The sequence below is a fragment of the Zonotrichia albicollis genome, chromosome 3, assembly GCF_047830755.1.
Source record: "Zonotrichia albicollis isolate bZonAlb1 chromosome 3, bZonAlb1.hap1, whole genome shotgun sequence".
In the NCBI taxonomy this organism is placed as follows: Eukaryota; Metazoa; Chordata; class Aves; order Passeriformes; family Passerellidae; genus Zonotrichia; species Zonotrichia albicollis.
In genome coordinates this window covers 74,997,707-75,025,160 of record NC_133821.1, presented here as the reverse complement: position 1 = coordinate 75,025,160, position 27,454 = coordinate 74,997,707, and the positions used below count along the sequence as shown (strand labels likewise).

Genomic DNA, 27,454 nt, shown 5'->3' with positions numbered 1-27,454 from the left:
TCTATGTAAATGAGCTTCTGACCTTCTTTAAAAAGTTAACTGCAATGGATCAAGGCTTAGCTAGTATTGTCTCTGTGGTTCTAAAAATACAGATTCACTATAACTCATTAAAAAATTACAACAGACCACAGTGAAAAGGACTAGAAAACCCTAACTTTAAGAGAAGCATTACTAGCCAAATTTAAATTGTTAAAATTTAAAATGTTAAATATTTAAATAGAAGAGGAAAGAGCCCTCTAACTCTGAAATCTTCAAATGTAAGGGTTGAAAATCAATGCTGATTATTTTTGGTATATCATTTGTCTCTGAAGCCAAAGGGCACAAAAGGGCCTTAAGAAGCAATTTGGCTGAAAACCTTACAACAGGACAGATGGGTAACTCCTCAGTGGATCTGCTCCCTGCTTTGCAAAAAATCCCAGAGGTATAAATAGCAACTAACTAAGAAATCAATCAGTTTCCTTGACTGGCAGAATTTGCCTGCCTTTCTGACAGTCTTTCAGTCAACACCAGCCCCTTCTAGATACTCAGAGAGATGATTTGCAACTTTTGTACCTCATGGACTTCCTCAGCAGCTTAAGACATTACCTTCATTTCATTGATGAGATTCTAATTTTAATATAATGGCTAACTGGACTATTGATGATATGGTAACAGTTGGGTTATCTGAGATTGACTCTGAAGGGACTTAGTCTGAATTGACAATTCTTCTCACCACAATCTCTTTTACATCTCATTAATGTGTAACTTCATCTATGACATTCAGGCCCTTGCAGTTCCTCACCCTTTGAGCAGTCAGTAACCATGGAAATGTACATAAAAATTACAGACATCAACAGTTATTAATTCTGATTTGCAGATCAATAAGAAGCACCTGTAAATTTATTTTTAAACAGTACAGATGTCTTCACACACATATAGGAAATTTCTGTAAATCCAAACTAGTGAAGTAAAAATTTTGCATAATATCTGAAGGAAAAATAAAACAAACTCTAAAATTCTGCATCAAGATTAATGAATGATTTAAAAACTTGAGAGAATTAATTTCCATCAGAAATAATTAACAAACATTTAGGAGTTTTTGTTAATACTGTGTAATTATTTTACACAGTTGATCTTTTTTTAACATCTTTCCCACTGTCTTCTTTCAAAATGAAGGACTACAGCATGCAATTTTTCATAATAACATCATCCTGCAATTTACCTGAATTCTGCAGAGCCACTGCAGCCATTGGTGTTGTTGCCATTTGTGTAACAATGATTCTATTACCAAAATCTTCATATTCATTTGTCTGTTGATAAGAAGCATAAAAGTGCAGTGTTAGTTATTCAGAAGACATGAAACTCTCAAATGATCTCTTAAATATTGATCTTTCTTACACTTGTTTACAGAATTTAATCCACTTTATGTTTAGATTTGAACAATTCATAGATATTATCCTCTACAGACTTACCAGGGTCAGATTCCTAACCAAACATCTTTATCAAGTATCTTATAAAAATTTAAGCACAAAATACTGTGGTTGAGACATGCAATATGAGCAAATAAAACCATTAGTATTATAATGTTTTCGTACACATAGTGTAGGATGCCTTTGGCATTACTTTTTTGCACATTATATGACTAAAACTGCACATTATCTGATTTTTTGTTTGTATTTCAAGCTTTGTCTAGCTTATCTAGATTTCAACGTGATGTACCACCATTGTCTAAGAAAATTTGCACTTAAAAGAAAAGAAAAAAAAATTCTAGCATTTCAAACTTTACAGTAAAAAGTAAACTACAAAGACTGCAATGCTTACCTGGATTTTTTTTGATAAACTGTTAAACATAAAGTTCACACAGTCATTCATGGCATCTGTACTATGAAGCAGAAATAGTCCTTTGGGTGTGGTAGAAAAATTTAGCAAGGCATCTAACAAAGTCTCTTCCCATAACAAGCTGCAAGAGTAACAAAATAGTAATTAAAACCTATATGTAAAATAGCATGGGAAAAAAGAAAAAAAAGTACAATTCCTAACTTTGAAAAACAACAGTACTTTACTCACTGTACTCTATGCTTAATTTATAAGCTTATGTTAGATTTAAAAGAGCATTTGGGGAAAAAGATAATTTACCTGACTGCATTTTATGTGAACATTCAAACTCAGTGTGGAAAACCAAAAGTTATGTAGGAGCACAGAAGAGAGAGATGATGTAAAGGGGAACCCAAAAGATCTGTGATATCCCTAAACATATGTATGACTTACAGTCTGACTCTATACAGTCTTAAGATAACATGGCAGTTCATCTTGGTAAAACAGGCACAGAACCTCTCAACAATGTAAAAACACTATGAGGGACTCACATCTGAGGAGCTAAAAGTTCCTACAAGAACTTGGTATGGAATTAAGAAGAAAGGTGCTATATTTACACAATAGCTTCACACAATAAGAGCAGAAAATGGAAAATCAACATTGTCCTGAATTTTCAGACTCCCAAATACTTGTGTATTTCTCATCTTAATGAGTATAAACTTCTATAAAGGGACATTAAGTTTCAGTATAAAAGGAAGGACACGTTTCACTTGGTATCAGCCAAAATGCTGCCAATCTTGCTACATAATATTTTGAAGGTGTAAATATGATTCAGCAGAACAACATTTTAAAATAGCATCACATAAAAAGCATAAGATAGACAGCTATTTTGTTCTGTGCTTTCTAACTCACAATTTCCTCTAACCAAATTATTTAGTCAGAGAGAATCAACTATAATTCAATTTTACATAGATCAGACACCACTCTCTAAGCCAAGGAAGTTCTCAAAGGCCAGGAAGAATTCTGTAGCTCTACTGAGACCTATGCTAGGATAGTTTCTCTACCTACCACTATCCTTTTGACAAAAAAGACTGTCCTGGGTTTGGCTGGGATAGTGTGTTTTCTTCTAATTAGCTGGTAAAGTGCTGTTTTTTGGATTTAGGACAAGAATAAGGTTGGTAACACACTGATATTTTAGTTGTTGCCAAGTAGCACTTCTCAAAGTCAAGAACTTTCCAGTTTCCCATGCTCTGCAAGTGAGCAGGTTCACAAGAAACCATGAGAGAGCACAATCAGGAGAGCTGAGCCAAACTGGCCAAGGGGATATTCTATAGCATGGGAAGTCATGCTTAGTACATAAACTGGCCAAAATCACTGTTAAGAGATGAACTGGGCATCAGTCAGAGGGTGAGGAGCAATTGAGTTGTGTGTCATTTGTTTCTCTTGTGTGCTACTTCTCTCTCTCCTTTTCATTACTATTAATGTTATCATTATCGTTAGTAGCATTACTATTATTAGTACTACTATATTTGACTTGTTTAAATTACTAGACTGTTCGTATCTCAACCCTTCTTTTTTTTCCTGATTCCCCTCTCCATGCTATCGGGATGCAAAGGGCTGCACAGTATTTAGCTGCCAGCTGGAATCAAACTACAACAATAACATGGGGTTACAAGATGTTTCAATTGTAATTAAAGCAGCAGTTTGCACACTCATACATGTGCATAAATTAAGTACCAAGTTACCTGGTTTTTGATTCTTGACTTATTGATGAAGTGGAGTCTGCATCAGTTACAGGAGTAGGTACTCTTTCTGAAAGCAAACTTGTCTGTAAAACAAAACCAAATAAACATCTCCTTAATGCTGATGCAGGATGTCCCCCTGCTAGGGAATGACATGCAGTGACTCCAAGATTCAGAAGGCTGAACAATTGCTTTATTAAGCTATACTATACTATACTACTACACTAAACTATACTCAAGAAAAAACCCATGACCCTTTTTCAGACAGTCATGATGCAGCTTTGACCTAATTGGTCAATCGGTTGAAACAACCAACACCAGCGTCCAATTAAGAAATCACTTTTGGCAAACTATCTCCATAACACATTCCACATGTGCCAAACAACAGGAGCAGCAAATAGAGATAAGAATTGTTTTCTCTTCTTTCTCTTAGCTTTCTCACTGCCTTCCCTAGGAGAAATCCTGGCAAGGTTGTGCCTGCTGTTCTCTGTGAAGAGAGCTGTGGCCACACCTTAATGTTTATTTAAGCATTTCTGAACTCCAGATCTAATTCATTCTCTTGTTATATAAAAAAGACAAAAAATCCACAGTGATCTGGTTATAGTCCAGTCTTTGGTACAGAATACACTATTCCTTTATATTGTTTTTATTCCAGAAAAGCTTATTGTTTTGCTTCTCCCTTGTGTATTATCAATTGTAAAGCTAGTACATTTTAATTTTTTTTTTATTAGAATTCTTAAATAAACCTCTTTATTTTCCAACTAGAGACTCCCAAATCAAAAACTGGTACTTAAAAGTAAAGAAGGAAAAAAAGAAAAAATTGTAACACAGCTCTTTACTCTGTTTCTGTCACAGGTAATGAAAATAACAGCCTCTGAAGTCACCATGCCAAAGTTATTAATTCTGCCACTTTTTATTTTATTTATTTATAAATTATATAAATTTATCTATATTAATATGGGTGTCATTTGAGTTACAGACATAAATATAGACATATTTTTATATTTGAACATTTAAATTATATTTTAAAATAACTGGCATGAAAGAATGCATATTCAAAATTATTTCAGTTTTTTTATGTTTATGGGATAAAAAGCAAATTACACCATTGAAATAAAAGTGAGAAGTTATTAATTTACTATCTTGTAAATGTGATGTAAAAAATCAACAAAAGATTATTCTATTACACTAGTCAATCATACTGGATCTGTTGTTCCCCTGTTATTATCATCTTTATAAATTCTTTCTCAGAATTTAATCAGAATCTGCTGAGAAAAAAATAATTTCTTTCTCCATCAGTCTTAAAACTCCAGGAGACATGTAAAAGAAATGGATACAAATTACCAGCCCCACCATTAAAAAATTGACACCTGGGCTTGGAAAGAATCCACCATAGTCCACTGGTTTTGCTACACTATAAATGGCATGGTATTTTATAAATTTCAGGTATTTTAAAATTGAAAAATGACAGAAAATAGTTTTAAAAGTAGTTAAGATGATGGAGTTGACTTTCCTGTAATAGCTTGTTGAGTCTTGAAGTCAAGAATATATTGATTCTACTTCAGTTTATATCTGACTACCAAAGTGAAGTGAAGAAATAGCATTTTGTAGGGTAAATTTTGTTTTCACTCAACACATTCAGTCTACTTATCTTTTACATGTCAAGACAATTTGTCTAAATTATGTTCTATACCTTAATAAGGGATTTTAACGTGGAAAGAAGTCGTTTGTACAAAGTGTAAATGCTGTGTTTTTTAGAGGAAATAACAGGAAATGCCCATCAAAAGCTTTTAACACTCTGGCCTGTGATAAACATTAAATAGAGTAAGAGGCTAGCTGGAGTAAGATTGAAAAGTTACACAATAGGAAAGCATAAAAAAAAAAGATTGCTGAGTTACGTAAATTACAGCATGGATCAAGTGAACTAAGCTCCTTAATTCAATAAAAATCCTCAGGTTTTCAATGCAAGGAGTAACATAAGTTTCAAAACCAACATTCTATGATGAGAAACAGAATTTATTGTAATATAATTATGATTTTTAGTAATAATGCATTTTATTTTCAAGACAATGCATGGCTTTGTGGCAACATTAATATATGAAACAGTGAGAAATACCCTCAAACTGGTGACTTAAGTACCTTCTATTCATGTTTTCCCTTCTGGTATTTTCTGCCTTAGTTTACATTGTGACTGTATTTTTAAAATATCTCATCATAATAAAAGCATACAGTAGAAGCATACAAGAAGGAAGAAAAGCTCTTCCATTCTTTTTTCCTTGCATTCATTTTCCCTCCCACTTCCTTGCCTCCAGAAAAAAAAAAAATTAGTCTTTTAGTCTATTCTTTGTTCCAGCTTGATCTGATCCCTCTCTAAGATATAAAAAGATAGTCCTATTTTTCAGGGTAAAGTGAGTAACACAGCTAGACTTTGTCTGTCTACTATGAGTCCTAATACCTACAGTTTAAATATGCTTTCAGTTAAGCTAGAAGCCAAAGCTGAAGATTTGTTTGCTACCTTTACCTGAATTGTGCCAATGTTATTTTGATGATTCAAAGGTTGGAATTTGCTTCCTTTTGAACTTTTTGAAAACTGCATTTGCAGGATCTGCCATCATTTCTCCATCTTAAGTAATTTTTTACAATACACAAGGATTTTCACACTGCATGTGACTTTTAGAACAATGAAAATAGAACTGATGATGATGAGGGACTGGAGCACCATTATTTATGAAGCAAGGCTGAGAGAGATGGGCCTATTCAGTCTTGAGAGGGGATGACTGGGAGGGGATCTCATCAATATCTGTCACTATCTGAAAGGAGGGTATCAAGAGGAGGTTTTCAGGCTCTTCTCAGTGCTGCCAAGCAACAGGACTAGAGGCAATGGGAAGAAACTGATGCACCAAAAGTTCTACCTGAACAGGTGAATGAGCACTAGACCAGATTCCCCAGAGAGGTTGTGGAGTCTCCCCCACTGGAGATACTCAAGAACCCTCTGGACACAATCCTGTGCCATGTGCTCTAGGATTACCCTGCTTGAGCAGGGACATTGGACCAGTAGACCCACTGTTGTCCCTTCCCATCTTACCCATTCTGTGATTCTGTGATAACAGAAAGCAAAATACACAGAACTGTTGGATCCAAGCTCTTTCATGTAGAAAAAACACTGGACTAGCAAACTGAAGTTAAAGTACAGAATCTAAGCTTCATAACAAATTCATGTCCTCAGGTAAGACAAAAACTCCTGCCTGGCACTTTTCATCTTAGGTATACAAGTCTCAAATTAACTTTCTGCTAGGTTCACATTCAGAAGGAAAATTTGCAAGTAGAACTTCATTTTTACAACATTTTCAAGTACTATTTAACTGCTTAAAAATAATTAACCTATAAGAACAACTATTACACAAGCTGAACCTCTCACAGTAAGATTTTTCCCAATCCAAAAGCAAAATTTACCTTTCTCCAGGCTTCTGCAATAGATTCATGCAAGCCATAAGGAATTAGCATCTGTAGGCCTTCACAAGTTCTGTACATTTGACGGCATACAAAAATGAAAGCTCCTTTAACAACTGGCATAAACTCAGATCCAGATAAAAGAGAAATGTCATCATGAAGAAGTTTCTTTGTGAACTGAACGAGTACATGAGCAGCTGTAGGACTAGAAATAAAATAATGCATTTAAAATTTTGTTTTGTAGTAAGCCTTGAAACAAATCCTCTGACTAAACTTATTTAAAATTTTTGGGGGAAAAGAAGCTACAGAAAGAGACTATGACCCACTACAGAGGGACAAACTATGTTAGAATTTTTAACACCAGTCAGAAGATTAGAAACTTACAGAAAGTGATGTCACCTTGGCAAATAGTTCTATGCAATGCAAAAATACATCCACTGCCTTCCACACAGCCCACAGGACCATGAACTACACAGACTCTAGGTTTTATAGGAGTCCAGTTGGGAAGAGAACTTGGAGATTTCTCAACTTAGAAGAAGTACATTCCAAACATTTTCATGACCTGCAGCTTAGCTGTTTTCAAAGGCTCATCTCAGTTTTACTGGTGTTAGAAGTTTTACGATCAGCTAACTATATTCCACACATATGAACACACTGATCCTAAGTTAGGTAAAGTGTTACACATGGCAGCTTCTTATACAAAATCTGTCTCTACTAGATGTACTGAAATGTGAATGCTACATTAAATGTATTCTTTCAATAAATTTGGTTAGTTTAAATACTTTTTCTAAAATCAAACAAAAAAATTGAAGAAGAGAGGCCTTTGGTCTGAAAAGTAACACGACAAGTATAATGGAATATATTCAGAGAAAGGAAAGCTCTCACATGAATTAGAAAAAGAAGAAAAACATTAAAATGTCCCTTATTACTAGTATTTCTTTACATTGTCATTTCACCTGGTTCGACACATAAAGATCTCCCTCATACATTCTATAAAACACTTACTACTTAAATTTATAGTCAGATATTTTACTCAAAACTAAAATGTATCATGTTATAGATAAATGAAAGATGAGAAAACGAGTCTCATAAGAGCCATGTAATTCATTGAAGTGCTCACTAATGCCATCCATTAACACACTCTTACCTGTCTTTGGCATTTTTTTCATTTTCTCCATAAAGAAGAAGAGAAAGACCATCTTCTGAACCAGCAATCCTTGCCAAAATATCAGCTACATTAAGTAAAGTAGTTTCAAGGCAGTTGATATACACCTATTTGGAAGAGGGAAAAAAAAAGAAGCTTCAAATTCAATGGTTTTATGAAAGCTGTTTTTTCAAGTCTGTCTTACGTATGCAGAACCTGAAGCTCACCTTTCTGATGTTTTCTTAATGTCTTAACCACAGTTAAGTTAACAGCTTATATTCAAATGTCATTACACAGAAATCTTCATCACAAAGGGCACTAATTCCCAATATTTTCATAGTCCTTATAAAAATGTTTACAAGGAAAAAAACAAAAAAAAAGAAAAAAAAAACCCGTTTTCTTTTATCAATCCAGAAAATAGCAGCTTTCCATGGAGAATCACATATTTTTACTTACACTAGTTATTGAGAACACCTAACCTACAAGTTGCCAACTGAATTAAAAAATAAAAAGTAGGCTGCCTTTCAAATAGAAAGCAGAGAAAATATTCATCCATGAAATATCCAAGCGTCAACAGAAAAAAGCCAAAACGAATGAAAAAAATTAATCAGTGTGTTTTTTCCCAAGGAAACAGTCTCACTACAGCATAATTTTTGCTACTATTCACAAGACTTCCATGTCAGACCAATCATAATAACAGACTAAACTATTCAATACACACTAAGATAGTTAAGGAACAAAATACCACAGAAGTTACCATATTATGTGAGTAAATAAACCTTCTGCATAGAAAATATTAATAAAATATAATATTCTATACACGTAAAAATAATTTGGAAGATTATTACAAACCTCTGTGCCATTCAGCAAACTTTGGACAGGATGAAGCAGGGCATCTATCACTGTGTCTGTATACAAACATTTAGCAGCACATCCTGTTTGATCACAAAAAACCTGCAGAATCTCCATAACAAGACTTTCTGGAGAATAATTTTCTGGTGAGCACAAGAAATATTTATTTTAACTTACACAAATATCTCTGTATGATTTATGTAGTTGCTTCTGAATTATTATTAATTTTGTTAAGTCCTGATTCAACATAGAGGGAGGAAGAATGGTAAGGGTGGAAGGGAAGAGAAAAACTGCTTCAATAACAGAGACAAAAATTGCAAAAGAAGTTATCATATGCCTCATTATAAGTAAATATATTCACGCATAAGGAAAAAAAAGCATTTACCTGTATGTGCTGCCAAAGCTGTCTTTGGGTAACTTGGAGAGGAATAAATAAGTTGAACAAATAATACCAACACATCAGTTATGGATACAGTAGCTATTAAAAAAAAAAAAAAAAAGAAAGAAAGTACATTGTAAATTAAAGACTAAGTTAAATTTTCCAAATAAAAAATGGGTTTTGTAAATATATGTAAAGAATGCTTTGCTGTAGAGGGGAAATCAATTACGCAAAAGTTATAAAGCAAAGGACATATGTGTCCTTGGGACTCTGCTAAGGTATTTCATGATTACCTTATAAGACTTGATCTTGCTCTCAATTTAGCCAATTGAAATTCTGCAATGTCTTTCACTGTAACAAATGACAGCCAACATTTGGAAACACTGGCTGTAGAAAAAAGCATTACTTTTCTATTAGATTAAGTGAAAAAACTGGTAAAGAGAGAAGGTGTCATACAACTCTTTCTCAGGTCGGGAACAAAAACAACAAATGTAGCCAAATGCAAGATAGGAAAAATTGCTCCAAGTTTACATGTAATTATGTTAATAAATCAGCCACTTTGAGGAAAGAGTTGCCATCTATGAAGCTGAGAAGGACACTATTAAGAAGAGAAATGGCATGATTGTTACATTTTATAGGAAAGAAATAAGCAACCACCATCCCTGGATCTCTGCTGGATGGGTGTTACACTGGTAATGCAAAAATGACAAAAGCACTTTATTAGTAGATATTTCTTACTCACAACCGTTCTACACTGGATCTATCAAGTCTTGGTCCTCTAACCAAAGGGACAAAGAGTGTCCAGTAATGTCTGGAATTATTCATTGAATTAATAGAGACACTAAAGCAATGGAATGCTAAAATTGCCCTCAAACATTTCTGTTTGCCAGCCCGGCTCCATGTAGACTTCTCTGGCTGTTGAAAAGCTTTTCCGTCTCATTTCTTGTGTCCCTGTTAACACCTCTGTTCCACAGGTATGAAACTTTTCTTCTACTTTTTTTTATCTTAATTAACAGGTTAAACTCAGAGCATTTGTTTTCAATTTGCAATTAGCTTGAAATACTGATTTTTCTCTCACACCTGAAAACCAGTTTTGGGCCCTGGACATATCTCTCTTCCAACCAACTACATCAAATGGTTTGACAGAAGCTATTACTCACACCTAGAAAAAATGAATCACTTACAGACTAATCCAACTATCCTTCTACACAAAATTAATGTATTAGAAGTAAAACACACAAACAATCCATTTAACCACATCCATCAAAGAATAAAAAAACGTGTACAAATTTTCATATATAGATATATACACACATACACCGCCTTTATGAAAGTTTCCAGGCTCAGAATTGGTGAACAAAGTATTGTTCTTCAATACCCACAATATTGCAGTGAAAATATATAAATATATATCAAGAATGGATACAGTTTTTCTGAATAGGTTCCATTTTCCTCAACTCTCCCCCTACCTTTTTTATTTTTCAGCTGTACTGGAAAGAGATTCTGGCCTTCCTTATAGATCAGCAATCTTCCTAAGAGGCACAGTGAATGAACAAAATAGATGTACTGCAATTCTGGTCCAGTGTAAGAAAAATCCTGCATATCACCTATAACAATAAAGCAAAAAAATCAGAACTTTACTCTTGTAGCTTACTTCACAGTACCTAGCTGCTTCCTGTAACACAAGCAGATAATTTTGGATATAAAGACAGCTTAAGAAATTACTCACTGCTGTTAGTTTTCTCTTAAAAGATAGTCATTCAACATCAGGGGAATGGAAGAGATAGAACATCTTCCTCTTGAAGTAGCATGCTCAAAAGCCTAAAGAATGGGGATGTATGCACATATAATGTGAGACATGCAAAGATACTCACTACAGTGCTGCTGAGAAAAGTCACCGACTTTGGGATTTTTATTAACTGCTGCCTTGCAAAATTCAAAATAATAAAGACATTGCTGGACTGCTGCATTAATCTGTGGAAAAAAACCCAAAATAATAAAGTACCTGATATTTCACAATAAACTCCTTCTCTCTTGCATCCAAGTACTGTCCCTTAACACAAGAACTTAAATATCCACTTCACTTCAATGACTTCATTTTTCAGTGCTTTGGATGTATTAACCAAGAGAAGACAAACTTTTACAGGGCTATTAAAATATATCACCATTATTATTACATTATCACACAACCAGTTCTATACACATAAAGACAGTCTATGAAAAAGAGTACAGAGAACATGGAAGAGTTTTGAGAAGTCAACAGCAATCTGTGAATGCCCTATTGTCATTACTGTGGAAGATTTTAAATTTCCACAAGTGAAAACCTTTGTCTTGAATACACTTACTAAACTGTAGGTTTGGTTGCTAGGTGCTCCAGTGCTATTACTGTTCTTGGTGGTGTATCACTGTCATTGCACTATAATCTAATCAAGGTATATAAAAGTTTAAAAGTTATAAGCATTGTTGTAGCAAGGAAACACAAAGCACATTGTCCTGGTTTCAGGTGGGATAGAATTTATTTCTTCTATTTCCTTATGATCTGAGAAGAATAATTAGATTTATTAAAGCTTGGAGCTGCCAAGATTTATTCACAAGTATAAATATGCAGGCATACACAATTAAAAAAACCTCCAACCTTAATCGGATGCTTACCCTTGCTTATAAATTAGATTAGACTACCCTGCTTATGGACTTTCTATTATAAACTCTGTTGCATGGATCATGCTTTATTCTGTTCTGTTCTATGCACACAGATAAAAAAGAAAAAGTTCTCTCATCTGTGTCCTTTCTCCATCTTAAGGTTTTATTGGTCCCATATATTTTACATTTGATTTCATCTGTATGACAAGATTTTATATAACATAGACAAGTCCTGTTTAAATTAATGGATCTCACATCTACAGCAGTCTTATTAAAAACAATGAAAATTCTACCCCAGTAAAGAGATCTGCCCATGCAAAATATATGATAGGATTAACAACTATATTACTAAATATATTTTCCCAGTTTGATTTATCTTGCTGACTTTGAATCCCTTATGATTCAGAGAATACAATGGCACTTTGTTTAGCCTCTTTTCAACAAAAATCCAAATTTAGTACAGTGTATTTACAGTATTTATCATGCATCATTTGTCATTTTTATGCTTTTTTGGAAATAATTCTAAACATGAATGAAACATAACAAAAAAATACATTATAATCCTAAATAAACACCTGCAATAAAATATCCAAATTCCCCTTACACAGAGCTGGCCATATATGCTTCTTTGTATTTATCAATGATCCACTTAAGCAAAATAAATTGAAAAAAAAAATCAAAAGGCTTATTTAGCTGAAGAACATGAAATAGCTACCAAAAATAAAAAAAGAAAAAAAAGAAAAAAAATTGTCCAAACAACTATGTGCAAAAAAAACTAAGTTGCAAGTAAGCTTGCCTTGGTAATGCACAGAATCATAGAAAGGCCTGGACTGAAAGTGACTTAAAGATCATCTAGTTCCAAACAGTGTCATGGGCAGGGACACCTTGCACCCCCATCCAACCTGGCCTTGAACTTCCAGGGGAGGGGCATCCACAACTTCTCTGGGCAATCTTTTCCAATGTATCACCACCCTGACAGAAAAAGAAGTTCCTCCTAATATCTAATCTAAATCTACCCTCTTTCAGGTTCAAGCCATTACCCTGTGTTCTATCAATAAATTTTATTTACAGACTATTACTGCATATATAATCAATAAAGTATATCAATAGAAGTACTTACCAAGGATTTATATTTCCTTTCCAGAAGCCTAAATACCACTCTTCTGCTGTAATATGCATGCTTGAATGACAAAGAAGATGTAATGTGAACTACAAAGAAACGTTCTGATTTTTAACTAAAAAGTAGAAATTATCTCTGATTCTGTTCTAGGAGAGATCCCACATACAGTACATATTTAACAAACTCCAGCTCGTGCAAGCCAGTATTATACTCAACTGAGACTTTGGTTTGCAGTACATTTATGACAAAAAAACCCTACATCATTAGAAAAAAAGTGTAGCAGAACACATAGTTAAAAGAGAAAACCAGTAAGTACACAAATGCTAAACTATGCATTTTGAAATTGCCAAGTAAATCCTAAATTGTAAGTTTATGGTAGGCTGGAAAAAGTTCTAATGTCCACTGAAGTTAGCAAGTTGTGTGTAGTGTGTTATATAAATGTGTTCTTTCATGCTCATCATTTCTTCCAAACAAATACTTGCATCTTTTGGTGGCTGTCAGTCAATTCCTCCAAAGGGAGTGAAGACACAAAACACAGACAATATTCCTAAATTTCATGAAAACAAGTAACTGAACAGAAATTGAGGTGGAGTGTAATATTGAAAAGCAGTGGACATAAAAGTCTAAAAAAACCCTGCACTTCCTTAATTACAGTTCTCAGTATAGGCTGTTATAGGACACAAATAGGTCTGTGATGTCAGAACCATAACTTTTCAAAATAAGTGTCTGACATGAACAAGTTATGTGTTGTTGGGTTGCAGATTATTTGCTTACCGTCCACTTCTTAAACCACACTGCTTTGATATCTAGCAAAGCCAAGAAGTGCATTGGACTCAAGAAATCTGGAGAGGCAGGATGATTAGGCTTGTGTTTTAATGACAGAAGTGACAAGGTACTCTCCACTACTTCTTCCATATACCTTATGACACAAATAGGAAAAAATGGACAAGAAACAAAAAAATCACTGAAGTCCTTCCACTAAATATGGTCAAGAACAATCTTCTCATATAACCTTGTTCAGATAAATCATAAATACCAACAGCACTATCTTTAACTTGCCCTTGTATGGGCATTAATTCTTTGTAATATCATGAAAAAAGCTAATATGCATCTATATTCTCGTAAGTTATTACAACTTCTAAGTGTATTGCCCCTACTACACTTACATCCAAATTATTTTTTGTTCAAATGTACTTAGAACACTCCAAAAGCTAAGTAAGCAGCTAAATATGACTACTCCTATGCAACTTCCCTATTTTACTTTTCCCACCCTCTACTTTTATTTCCCCTGTTGTCACTGACCAAACACTGTGCATCCTATAATCAAGCCTTTGCTAAAGTTACATGTATCTTATGTCAAGGACTATTAAATTAAGAAACGGTTACAGGGTTTTGAAGGTGACCTACTTTTCTGGATGTCGAATCCAGGAAGAAGGTGCTTCTTTTTGGTACTCATTTAAAAGGCGAACCTGAAAATACAATTATTAAAATTAAGAAATGATTAATGCATAATGTTTCAGTACTGATAGAAAAGGTACAGAAAGTTCATTTATACCTTTTTAAGTAAACGATTCACATCTGAGTTAGATACATCCAGACCAGCTGAAATATGAAGAGAATTTTCCTCAGAAAGAAAGTACAACTCCAAGTGTCGTGCTAAAAAAATAAACCAAACAACAAAAAATCACTTCAGCTCCATGACAACAGCGATAAAACAGACTGTCTTATACAATCTTCAATATAAAATTTAACTTTTGAAAAAGTACATAACTCATGAAGTTTGAAATGTAATTAAATGCACATACCTAAACTTGTATAGACTTCTTTTGTCATATTAAATGGAGAAGAAGAAAAAGTTTTTGCATAGAACCTAAGAATTTTCTCCTAAGGGTGAAAAAAGCAAGGAATGTATTAAATAGTCATTAACTGTGTATCATAATTGCAAAATAATCAATATATCATTTATTCTTAATGTTATATATTATTCATCTAGACATCTGCACAGATGTTAAGCATGTTTTATAAAAATATAGCTTCTGATCACAGGAATCCCCAGTTCAAAGGAAATTTTATTCAAATACTTGAACTACAGCACCAGTGTAAAGCCTCACTGAGTAATAAAGTAGACCAAGGAACATTACTTTTCCATTCAGAATCAGTAACTTGTAATTATCACTGTTTTAAAAGAAATTGCAGAACTCAGGTGAAAGAGAAATCTATGAAAGCAGCTGGAGCAAGTTTCCTATTTATTTGGTAATCACTTTAAAATTTGAAGAAGCAAAGAAGTTTAATTGACATAATAAACAATCTAAAAGTCATTTAAGCAGCTGTCATTTCTTTTCCTCATCACTGCCTCTGTCATATTACTATGTATCATTTTCTCATCATCACAGGGCATAAACCTGACTTGAATAGGAAATATTAACATGACCTATTTTACAGAGCAGTTTGGTCCATTCTTTTTACATGCGTTTCTGCTAAAATAAATTAAAATGTCTTCACTGCCATTAAAAGAAATGCAAAAGACTACTTTGGTGTCCGAAAATCCTATTGAAAGCCTGTTGCAGTTCTTTAAACCAAAATGTACTGGAATCCTGTATTTCTGTTACTTAAAGAAATAGTTTATGTGATTCACACACAAATAATAAAATGTCTTGAACCCTGCTGGACTACTTATAATATGTAAGAGGTGTAATTTCCTATAATATGTAAGAGGTAGTCCTTTCTTTGGATACAAATCTGGTAATTAGATACAAAACATTCCCTTACACTGAATGTTGCATCTGGATCTGCCAGAGAGATTGTCAGATGCTTACTCAGACTTGGCCAACTCTCAGAGTTCAGGATATCAGAGGCAGGGGCCAAGCACAGCGTCTGCAAAGCTTCTTGGCGAACCTGGAGCAGTCAAAAAGATAAACACCAAAAATCCATTCACAGCAGCCTCTGAAATATGCAATTTACAAGTCAGAGCGGGGGAGGGAGGGAAGACAGGAAGGAACAGAACCTGGCTGTAGAACAGATAAGAAATAACAAATACTTATCTTCTGCTCTATTTTTTATGGCTATTTAGACACAACACTACATCACTGAGTGGAGAAAATGTGTGTATTCAAAGAAGTAACAAAACCATTTTAAATGGGTTTTCAATACTGGATGCAAGGTTTATGTTCTATTTTCTGGCTGTAATCAAATATTTTGAAACTGGGGAATATAGCTCTCTAAAGCTCTCAGCTAGGAGAAGCTGAAACAGTTATTAGACATAGTGTTATAACTGATGAATTTTCATCAGCATTCTAAGTAATTTCAAGTAACTTTTTTTTCAATTCATAGACAACTGTTATCTCTAGCAATTTGTTTCATCTTACTGAAACAAGCTGTAAGACATTTTAATAACATTTAATAGCATCAGACTTTTTACCTTGTTTTCTAATAAAAAAATTGTTTTTACCACCTCCTAGCTACCATGCCTGTTTCAGTTGTCAGACAAGCTCCAACATGTCTTATCAAGGCAGCACACTCAAACTGGTATTATTCCAAGCTTCAAAAATACCAGCAGCTGGTGCTGGTTGTTGGTTAGAGACACAAATTAGTACTGCCACTGACATGACAGCAAACCTAACTTGGATTTATATTTTCCATTTGGCAGCAGGTTGTTGGCAAATCAGCAGGCACCTTTCTCTTTGAACAAGGGTAACTCAAAGGGCAACACAGAAGTTACCAAGTGCAAGGGACATGTATACAGGACAATAATGTTCAATAACTTTATTTATCATGGAACAACTTTTTTTAATTAAAAATGCCAATATTTAGCACATAATCTCTAAAAAATATATAGATACTTGCTGCAACACTAATTTTTGAACCAGATGGTTACAATGAAATATTGCACTGCAGAGTAGCTTCTGCACTAAATAAATGAACCAACAAAGAAGGTTTCCACTCAGATACATAGGAACTTGTATGTACATACAGGCTACTCTACAATATGCAATAAACATTCATTTGTATCAACATTTCATTTCTGTTTTTAAACTTACTTCCTTGGGCTGACTAGGGTCAAGCTTTTCTGTGAGCAGCTGCAATTGTTCTTGACTCATGAATGCATAACTCTGTAATACACATTAAAAAATTATCATTAGTGTATTTTATTAAACTGAACAGCAGAAGATTAAAATCATCAGTCTTTCTGATACCTAATTTACTTTTAATAATTAGGACTTCAACATTTATACTAATTTTACTGTAAAGTCAACATTCCAAATGTTTTCTGCTGTTTGCCCAAAGTTAAACTTAGGATAATGAAATCACTATAACATATTTTGTTTGCTTTACTTCAAAGTTTTCTGTATCTTCAAAAAATTCTGTATAATAATTTATTCAGCAAGAAATGTAGCCTAGTACAGTAGTCTGGAAATGAACTGCACATTATTTGGCTTCTAAAGTAAAATCACAAAAGTTAGATGATGCACTGATTTTATCTTTCTATACCATACTTGGATAGGTACTTTGGAGCATATGGGCATCATATTGATCTCATCTAGCACATGATGCCTAAAGTAGCTAGTATAAGCTTAGTACTTAAAACTGAAAGAAAAGCAAATAATTTAGGTTTAAGATATAACAAAGATGGGAAAAATTAATCTTTCGCTAGGGCCATTCCATTGACCGTAACCTAATAATTTTGCAGTATAATGCTTATTTCATAAGATAGAGAGAAAACCCATTGTACTTGGTTGAAGGAGGAGTCATTGTCAGAACAGTTGTCTGTGTAATAGCCACTCTGACGTTCTTTCTTTGCTTTACTGGTCAGCTCCTTATCATGCATCCGATCTTCTTCAAACTTGTTAATCAAAGATTCTACCACAACCATCATGACATTCTTCAAGGCATGCATCATTTCTCTGTATCTTCAAAGTAAAGATGATTTTAATACATAAGAACATAAAAATCACTATGTAAAAAAAAAGCAAAAGAATCGCTACATCATGAATAACTGAATATGAAATGATGCTGATTGGACTTGAACTCACTGATTTTACAGAAATTAATGAATACCAAATCCAAACTAAGCAAGGAAACATATATACACCTTACATGTTTCAGGTAATGATGTTTTTAAATCACAACAAAACTACTTTTTTTCCCTTCCAGAACCACTCAATGAAATACCACTATCATAATTCTATTGGGACATTTTTAAGAAAGAACAACATGAGTCCACCAAAAAGGAGGATCTGTCCCTGAGAAAACAGGCCATTTCTCATCCTTGTTACTGTTAGTTTCTTGCCACTCAACATCCAATTTGTCTTTTGCTATAAAGCTTGAGCAGAATCAGTAGAAGCAAACGCATCATCCTGATTCAAGATCTTGAGAACAGGTCATACACACAAAATAATTTTCTTTCAACAAAACCTGGTTTTTTCTAATTTCCATAAATTGCAAAGTAATATCCACAGGGAAGCAATTAAAAAAAAAAAAAAAAACCTTCAGAAAAGCATCTTGTAAAACATTAATGTTTTATTTCAAATTATTTTTTACTTTAATGCTACAATTATTTATTTTACAGTCATCAAAGATACAGATTATCATACTGTGTTTTAATATCTTCCTACGTGTCAAATTAAAAATATAAGATTCATTTTTAGTTCATTGGCATTTCTTCTACCAATTTTAATACACACAAAACCCTAAGGTAGGTCCTAATCCTTAAAACAAAATTATACAAACGGCATAATCTAAAAAATGGTCTTCCTAACATTTATTTTCCTATTTTCCTCCTTTCAACACATAAAAATGACCACTGATGCTAAAATCCTAAATACCTCAAAAATTTCACATGTTTGCTACCTCTCTTTTTTTATGCAATTGTTTTCAACCTTAAGCCCAGGATGAGACAAAGCATGACAAATTGCAATGTATGGTGGCAACATGTGAATTTCTTAGCACTGATTTTGGCTAAGGGTTCAGAATTGTTATTGGTTCAGATCTTATTTTTTCAAAACATATTATGGAAAAACAAAAGGAAGACTAAGGCAAAGAAGAAATAGAAATGTGAATTAGAGGTATATACTCACTCTTTTGATTCACGGGCCTTCTTAGTAAGATGTTGGACAAGCGTTTCATAGCCAGATATTTCACCCTGATTTTGGGCAGAGGTACATTTTTCTGTTTCTTCTTCAATCACAGGTCCCACAGTATTTTTTATGTATTGTCTAAGATATTTCACAAACTCGTAGCTGCAAGACATATGCAAAATTAAAATGCTAAATCTCTTTGAATTCACCGTGAAACATTTTCAACATTATAACAACAACCACTATCTTCACTCCCAGCAGATCTCTTACTCTGAGGTAAGAGTCTATGACTTGCATAGAAATAAATTTCAGGAGTGTAAAATAACACATTACAGTTTGATTTTCTTCAATATGGTCAGTATCAGCATGTTGTAGGAAGAAACAACACCAAATAGAAGAAACAAAACCAAGAGTTAGTTTACCAAAATGCACATTTTCACTTTGTGCTTCTTCTAAAAGTAAAAATCCAGACAAAAAGATAAAGATTTTGTAGACAAAAAGGTAAAAGATTTTATAGACAAAAACAATGAGTATCAAGAAGTTTCAAATTCCAAAAGAAACATTCCTTGTAGCATTCTAAACATGTCTTAGAGTATAAAATGTCTGGTAATATTTTTTATGCAGTATATATACAAAATTAGAAAACAGACAGAAAACACAGTTTATAAATTAGAGCATATGAGAACATCTATGGCCTATGAAATTCTATGTGTCATGGCAATACACTCAAAGGGCAACACAGAAGTTACCAAGAAGGGCAAGGGACATGTAAACAGGACAAAACGTTCAGTAACTTTATTTATCATGGAATAATCAAACTGACAAAACAGCTTTCTGTGATCACATATCAAATTTAAGGATTCACCACTTTGCAGTCTTATGATCAGACACCCACAGACACTTGCTAAGAGAATAGAATAATCAGAGGGAGATCTCAAACTAAAGACTCTCCCTGGGCCCTCCAGCTTCATATTAGCTATAGAAATTGCTAAAGAGGACTGCTCAGAATAAATCAACTTTTCTTTTTGGCTAGTTTTGTGATTTGTATAAAGGGCAAGGCAAACAGAAACACACAAAAAATAATCACATAGTTACAATAGGTGCATAATTTTATTTTCATTTTATCAAAAGTAGATGCACGCCTATTTCATGTTCACTTGGATTAAAAAACCCAAAACACAAATAACAAAGCACACAAAATTGTATCATGATAGATACTTCCTCACTGGATTGCCTACCTCAGGTTCCATCAGGTATGTCAGTATTTTTCTTTTCCCCTACCTTTCCATTCCTGTTCTCAGTGAAATTAATAGAAATATGTTTCAAGAAAGATGCAACATATGTTTATTTTTTTCATTTGTGAAATTGCACACAACTCTCCACTGAAAGAAAGCTTTCATGAAACTGTCTCCCCTTTGTTTTATAAGGGCAACACTTCCAGGGTATCAGTTTTTGCAGTGACTCCTTCACTCTGAAATATGCAGTAACCACATCACTATTCACATCACTACCTTTACGTCTGAGGTTCTAGTCTTCATCTTCTGCATTATTCTTCTACCTTAGACATGTTTTGTAACAATTATGCATTTCAGCAATGACAATACTACTTCTTCACAAGCAGAATCAATTCAGACTGATCTGGTAGGACTTACAAAGGAATCACACTTGGGGTTAAAAATACCTCTAAATGTAACAGAAAACATACTACTTATGTAGCTTAAAATCCCTTTGTCTACTATCGCAAAGAAATTTTTTTACTTGATTCAATTTTCCTTTCTGTTAGCTTTCTGAGGATCTCGCATTTCTGTCTTTTCTACATCAGTGGGAACAACGGGAAAGGCCTGAAAATCTGGTAAAATTACTGTGTCAAAATAGGTGTGGGGCAGAATCAGTACTGCTCAAAATGCTGAGAGCAGCAGTGGACAGACCAAAAGCACACACTACTAATTGTCACAGACATATTTTATGAAAAATCTTTTTGCTAGGATCTTTTTCTCCTGAGAAGCTCAGAAGCTTCAGCTTCTCCATGTTTTGCTGCTTTGGAATGTGATTTGGAGAATTGTTTACCCAGCATGTGAAATTGTTTTTACTTCATGACCAATGACAGACACCTGTGTCGAGGCTGTGAGCAGTCACAAGATTTTACTATCATTCCACTCCTTCCTTTGCTAGCCTTCTGATGAAATCCTTTTCTATTCTTTTAGTATAATTTTAGTATATAATTTTCTTTTAATATATTATATATCATAAAAAAATAAATCAGCTTTCTGGAACATAGAGTCAAGATTCTTATCTATTTCCTCACCCTGGGACCCCTGCAAACACCACCACAACTAAGAAGAGAGCTTGCAATCTGGATGGATAGGTTAAGGAAAAAGTTTCTTAATCTCCTCACTTATAAATAACCACATGACCTCTCTGACTTTCCATGAAAATCAGTCTATACTGCCATGGGTCACAAACAAGACAAGAATACCTCCAGAAATATTGCAGTATCAGATAGTAATCCTCATGTTCTGAACTTAAAAACCACTTGATTTTCCATTAAATGTAAATTAAAAGTGTTCTCATGAAAAGAAGTATTTTTAGGATCACCAATTTTCTAACATACAAGAAAGAGTAATGGATGTCAAGGTTTCACTGCTGTAAAAAGAAAAGCTATATAGGCATTGCTTCAACCACTTACAGACCTTATTCCCTCACCCTGGGTATTCTATTAGGTTCTTAGAAAAAATGACATTTTTTTTTGTTTGATCTTTATTGTATATATCTTCTCTAAATATTTTTTTTTCTTTCAGAAATACATGTCTTTCAACTTTGACACATTCACAACCAAATTATTTTACTCTCACGCTTGTCACCCAGCAACCTATTATTCAAAATTCAGAAGAGTAAAAGCAACAGGGTAAATCAATACATTGGTAACAAATCTAAAACTGAACTAAAATACCTTTTAAAGAATCTTTAGAACACATGCAATCATCAAGATTTTAAAATTACAGTGAAATTTTAGATAAACCCTAGTCCAACTTCACTTATTTACTTTTACCTAACTCCTGCCACTGACCAAGGAATGCTAATATCTAGGTAAATTTAAGAGAATGCAAATAGTGCCACTTCTGAAAAAACTGACAGGGAACCAGCTTTCTCAGAAGTCAGGTCACAGAGCTGTTTCTTATTAAAATGCCCTCAGGTTATTTCAGCCTGATATTGTCTTGGCTTGTGATAAACCGTGTACTAAAAATCTCCCATGCAGCAAAAAAATAATCAAGTTATAACATCATGGAAAAGAAAGAGCAGCACAGGATCTAGAAATTTACATTGCATGTGAGATCACACTGTCAAATCTGATTTAACAGAAGTGTGATGGGGATACATTTCTGTTTTACTTAAAACATAAATTAAAACAATGATTGGAATAGATAGATAAGATAGACATGTTCAGTAATATAGGCCAGAGAGAACAATCAAACATGGAAGCCAAATGGCCCTCTGAAAAAGTACTCTATATTGAAAAACACAACTATGCTGTCTAGCAGGTGTCAAATATACTGAGAGTCTCCAGTGACTACTTCTTCTAGCTCCACGTATGCATTTAGTACATTATGTGTACACATGCATCAGAGCTTTGTAAATTCCTCTCTCACAAACAGCTCATGACTTACTACTACAGCAAAAATATATTAGCAAGAGTGGATGGGGAAAAAAGCAAACCAAGAAAATGGAAACATGAATTTTATTCTTTAAATTAGCATCATCTGAGAATTGATTAGCAACAGTGATATCTACATATATATAAACACACACACATTTACAAAGCAATATAAAGTGTAGACATTTCCCAAGAATAGTACAGTTTAAGACATACCAACTTCTTCAAAAGACTAAAAATAGCAAAAAATATTTTTACTTGTGAAAATTCTCATCTGTTTCCTCCAAATGCAAGAGAATTTCTTCTGCACATTCTGCTGATGGAGCTCCAGTGATTTTTTCCTTCACACTCTGCAGCAACTGTCTAAGCATAGACTGTAATAGAACTTCATCTTCGCTTGTAAAGTGAGACATCTGTAGAAAACAGACAGAAGAATAAGAAACTCTCATAGTTTTATTTTTTCTTCAAGATGCTAAGAAAAGCACATATCGCTTAAATTGTCACTTTTTTACTGTTATCAACAGTATTGTCATAAACACAGATAAGAAATATCTGACAGAGCTTATCTCAAGACCAACTGAAAACAAAACAATCAAATCAGTTTCACTAAAACTCCTGTTTTTTTAGCAGAATATTCTTAAAGGAGATATTATATTAAAGAAAGCCTAAATATTCCTATTTGTACTTGTCCATGATAGAGGCACAAGACTACATGGCAAGCTAAAAAAATAAAAAGAAGGGAAGGTTTAACAGATGTAATGACAGTAACTTGAATAGAAAGCTTTATAAATAATCTTTCACCCGCTTCTCATCCACTATTACTACCCAGTTCTGACTCTGGAATCCCTCCAGTCAGAGCTACTGCTGTGCCCATGACTGAAAGTGCTGTCAGCTTTTGCAAGGGCCAGGTGGAATTATCAGAACAGTTTAATTGCCCTGTGCTAATCAACAGCAGTGACCTGACAGAGTTCTGTCAAATTACATGGAAACTGCTGGGAAAAACTGTGAGGAGAAGAAGCAGTAAGAAATTGGAAAGATCTGCCAAGTCCAGAAGGTGTACAATCAGTTAAATTTTCAAGAACTGCAAAAAAAAAAAAAAATACAACCTCATTTTTGACCTTTATTAATAAATGGCTTAAAAATCTTTAAATGGCGAGGAAGACATTCAAACCCTGGTGGCAGTTTTATCTTATATATTTCTAGCCTGTTTAAGGAAAAATTACTTAAGAGATATTTGACTTTTTTTGAATTAAAAATTGAAGATTTTAAATTAAATTTAAAGAAAATTAAATCTCTAAGCACCTGTGAATAAACAATACAGACACACTTGAAAGAGATAGTATAGCAAATTACTATTTAAGTATCAAATAGTATCAACCAGCAGGGGAAAAAAAAAAAAGCCATATAGCACCAGCTGGAAGAGTTCTTTTATGAAAGGTAATAGTTCATCAAGGTAACACTCTTCTGTGGTAAGTAGCACAGTTGCTGAACATTTTACTTAGACCTATCATTATTCAATATTAACTCAATCATCTTACAGAAATGTCATTAAACTAAACTCCCAGCAAACAATCACAATACCCCAAATCCCTTGCAATAATCTTAACTCACTGATTTGCAGCCTTCTTTTTCTTATAGAATCTCAAAATACTTAGCCAAAGTTAATGCACTTTTAGGTCTGTATAAACATCAGACAATATCCTATTCCTCTGGGGAAAAAAATAAATCGCCAAGTATTTTAGTGTAACTAGGCATTTTTAGAAATGCAAGGTATCCAGATACTCATTAGCAGTCAGTGCAAAGCCCTGCCCAGGTTATTCATAGAGAGAAATCATGAGAATATTACAGCTCCACCTCCAGTTTGCCTCGATGTCTTACCTCACCTGTGTAATAACTAACAAAGATACGCATCTTATATTTAATTTGTAATGGTTTACGGTTTGTTATGCTTGGTTTTTTGGTGGCTGTTGCTTTGGGGGTTATTTCCCAGCAGGCACAGCCCTCACTCAGTTTCCAGGCAACATTTAAATGGTCAATTTCTCTCTAAATTACAACTTTGCCCTAAGCCCAGTTTGGGCAGTCTTTCCAAGGTCCCGGCACTATCCCAAATGTAAATCCTGTCCCACAATTCGGGCAACGATTCAGCAGCGGCCTGTTGCTGCCAGCATTTATCGTTACACCAACCTTCGCCTGGGCAGGGAGGCAATTTTAGCAACGAGCCGAGGAGAGCAGCTCCCAGAACGCGAGCAGGGCGGGAATCCCTGCCCCTTCTGGCGCTTTACCGCCCGTCCTTCGGGTGCGCACCGGGGCGGGGCGGCAACCAGCATTCCCGGGACAACCCACAGAGGAGGAGAGCAGCCGGTGGGTCCAAGTGCTTTCCTCAGCCGGCGCTCACAGTGCGGGGGAGCCCTGCCCGGTCACACTCGGCTCCGCCACGCTCCCCCCCGCCCCGGCATCCCCGCATTCCCCGTCCCTCCCCGCAGCCCGCCGGGATTCACCTTGGGCGGCCGCGGCCCTTGGCAACCACGGCGCCGCCGCCGCCGAGTCTCGCCGGGCCCTGGAAACATCGCGAGAGACCGCGTGGGCCGCCCGGCCCCGCCCGCGCGGGATGGCGGTGCTGCGGTGGCAGCCGCCGTGAGGGCTCACCCCGGGGAGAAGCGGTCCGGGATGTGTTTGCTGATATGGGCAATCCCAGCACAGCTCAGGATTCACACAACTCAGCGCTTCCTGGCTTCAGGGTCCTCCCTGTTCAGCCCGGGGTGGTGGCCCTCAGGTTTCGCACTGAAATCAAAGGAATGCAGTCATGCCATTATTCCCAATTTACATCAGCAGGGGAGCAGGTTGTCTCAGTAAATACAGTTACGAAAGGCATGGAATTTTTCAGTCCTCTTTGGCTCTCCATTCCAGTGGTGAAAGAAATATTACAAAGATATCAAATAGTATTTTTTTTTCTCTCCAACAAATAAATTCAAATAAACTCATAACACAAAAGCTATTATTTAATATTAAATAATTTCTATTAGGTCAGCTATAATAAACCAGAATTTAGTTACCGTAAACACTCGTAATGATGTTTTCCAGTGCTTGCATGTGAGGTGTTACATAGTGCATTATTATCCTTTCCTCCAACATTTTTCTAATGATTCTGATGTTGGGTGATGCTAATCTTCCATGATGATGTGTCCTTTAAATGTTAATCTTCCATGTAACGCTAACCTTACCTGAGCACTTGTTCCTTTAACTGAGCCTGTAGCCCCTTCAGTTAACAGACCCCTACTTAGTTGTGGGAATCCACTTGCACAGTCGAATTAAGCTTTTAAACTCCCATATTTCTAATGAAAAGGGACTATTCAGGAGCAACACAAACTTCTCTTACTACTGGTTCTCAGAAACCGGATTTTGATCGGTGGCAACAAAGTTTCTGTGATACCTTTAGCAGTGAGCTATTCAGTGCTTGGATGTGGCTAGTGTGCTCTGATACCCACAAAATAAAATCAGAAAATTGTCTGCTTGCTTCTGCTTGCAAAGGAGCTCCAGTAAACTGACCAGAGTCGTGGTAGCTTGGCCATGCACTGTTCCCCATCTTCTAAGTGCATTGTTTGGAATGGGCTACACGTTACAGCAGCTTATTCCACATCCACGCCAGGCTCTTCCTGTACAGGCAGCAGAATAGTTTGCTTCTTTTCTGTCCTCTTACCCACTAAAAGGTGCAGTGGTGCAACACTTCCAATTCCTTTATCACTTCGCAAGCACTGATTCAAGTGACAGCATCTCAGTTTCATAGCTGATAAGGAATAGAAAAAAATCCATGTTCATAGTCCTTACTGAAAGAGCCTCCACTTTAACAAGCCTTCCCTATCTTAAAAAACCTTATAAGAAAAGTTGGGCTTGTAGTGGCATCACAGAAAGATGTCCTCATGATGCCTGCCATGTTTCTGAAATCCTTCCATTCCTTTCTACCCTCTCCCACCTTCTATATTGCAGCCAGCTTCTTTAGCCATGTTTTGCAGCCATTTGAACTTGGAGCCCTTTCTTGAGAGCAAAGCTGTCACACCTCAGATGCTGTTGGCCATGATTATTGGGATACATCCAGGCAGACACCCTCCAAGGGTGGTACTCCAGAGTGAGCATCACCATTCTGAAGTACAGTGTGTTTTCATGGATGGATGTCTGTCACATGAGAGAGGTTGCAATCACTGTGAAATTGTTCGTGTGGATTTCATACTGGTGAAATTTCACTCTCTCTTGCTCTAGGAATTCTTTCTCCTTGGTAAAAATATTCCAGATCTTCTCCCTCGGTTGTACAAACAGGAAAGCCTGGCTCCTGACCCTGGTTCAGGAAGGCACAGTCTTCATAAGATCTCAGCATTGTTAGAAAGTCACAGTGCTGACTTCTATAATTTTAGAAACTTGAGGGAAACAATACACAAATTCTTAAAGTGTGTAGCATATAAGGTAAGCAGAGTTTCAAACTATGAAACATTATGGAACTGTAATTTAAGTATTATAGAAAAGTTTATTTTGATATGATTTTCTCGCCATATCTTGAACCTGTCCCAGAATTTGATTTATCAGTTTATGCCAAATTTCTGTAAATTTGAAACGTT

The 27,454-nt window shown here is 35.1% G+C and overlaps 1 protein-coding gene across 4 annotated transcripts in view; it reads right to left on the bottom strand.

The window, feature by feature from the left end:
* TBC1D32 (TBC1 domain family member 32) overlaps positions 1-25,498 on the bottom strand; it is a 74,198-nt gene extending 48,700 nt beyond the window's left edge. For 3 of the 4 annotated variants that reach the window (XM_014267548.2, XM_014267551.2, XM_074537908.1), the window contains exons 1-20: positions 25,346-25,498; positions 23,106-23,260; positions 19,196-19,357; positions 17,851-18,028; positions 17,159-17,230; positions 15,891-16,016; positions 14,927-15,005; positions 14,677-14,777; positions 14,529-14,590; positions 13,896-14,040; positions 13,122-13,181; positions 11,236-11,335; positions 10,831-10,968; positions 9,368-9,460; positions 8,983-9,125; positions 8,134-8,258; positions 6,990-7,191; positions 3,540-3,622; positions 1,801-1,939; positions 1,202-1,289 (exon numbers count right to left, since the gene is read on the bottom strand). In XM_014267548.2, coding sequence (XP_014123023.2) covers positions 1,202-1,289; positions 1,801-1,939; positions 3,540-3,622; positions 6,990-7,191; positions 8,134-8,258; positions 8,983-9,125; positions 9,368-9,460; positions 10,831-10,968; positions 11,236-11,335; positions 13,122-13,181; positions 13,896-14,040; positions 14,529-14,590; positions 14,677-14,777; positions 14,927-15,005; positions 15,891-16,016; positions 17,159-17,230; positions 17,851-18,028; positions 19,196-19,357; positions 23,106-23,260; positions 25,346-25,414 — 2,320 coding nt within the window. In that variant the 5' untranslated portion in view covers positions 25,415-25,498. The other variant, XM_014267550.3, reaches the window with a different exon arrangement.
* Between the last annotated feature and the right edge of the window lie 1,956 nt (positions 25,499-27,454).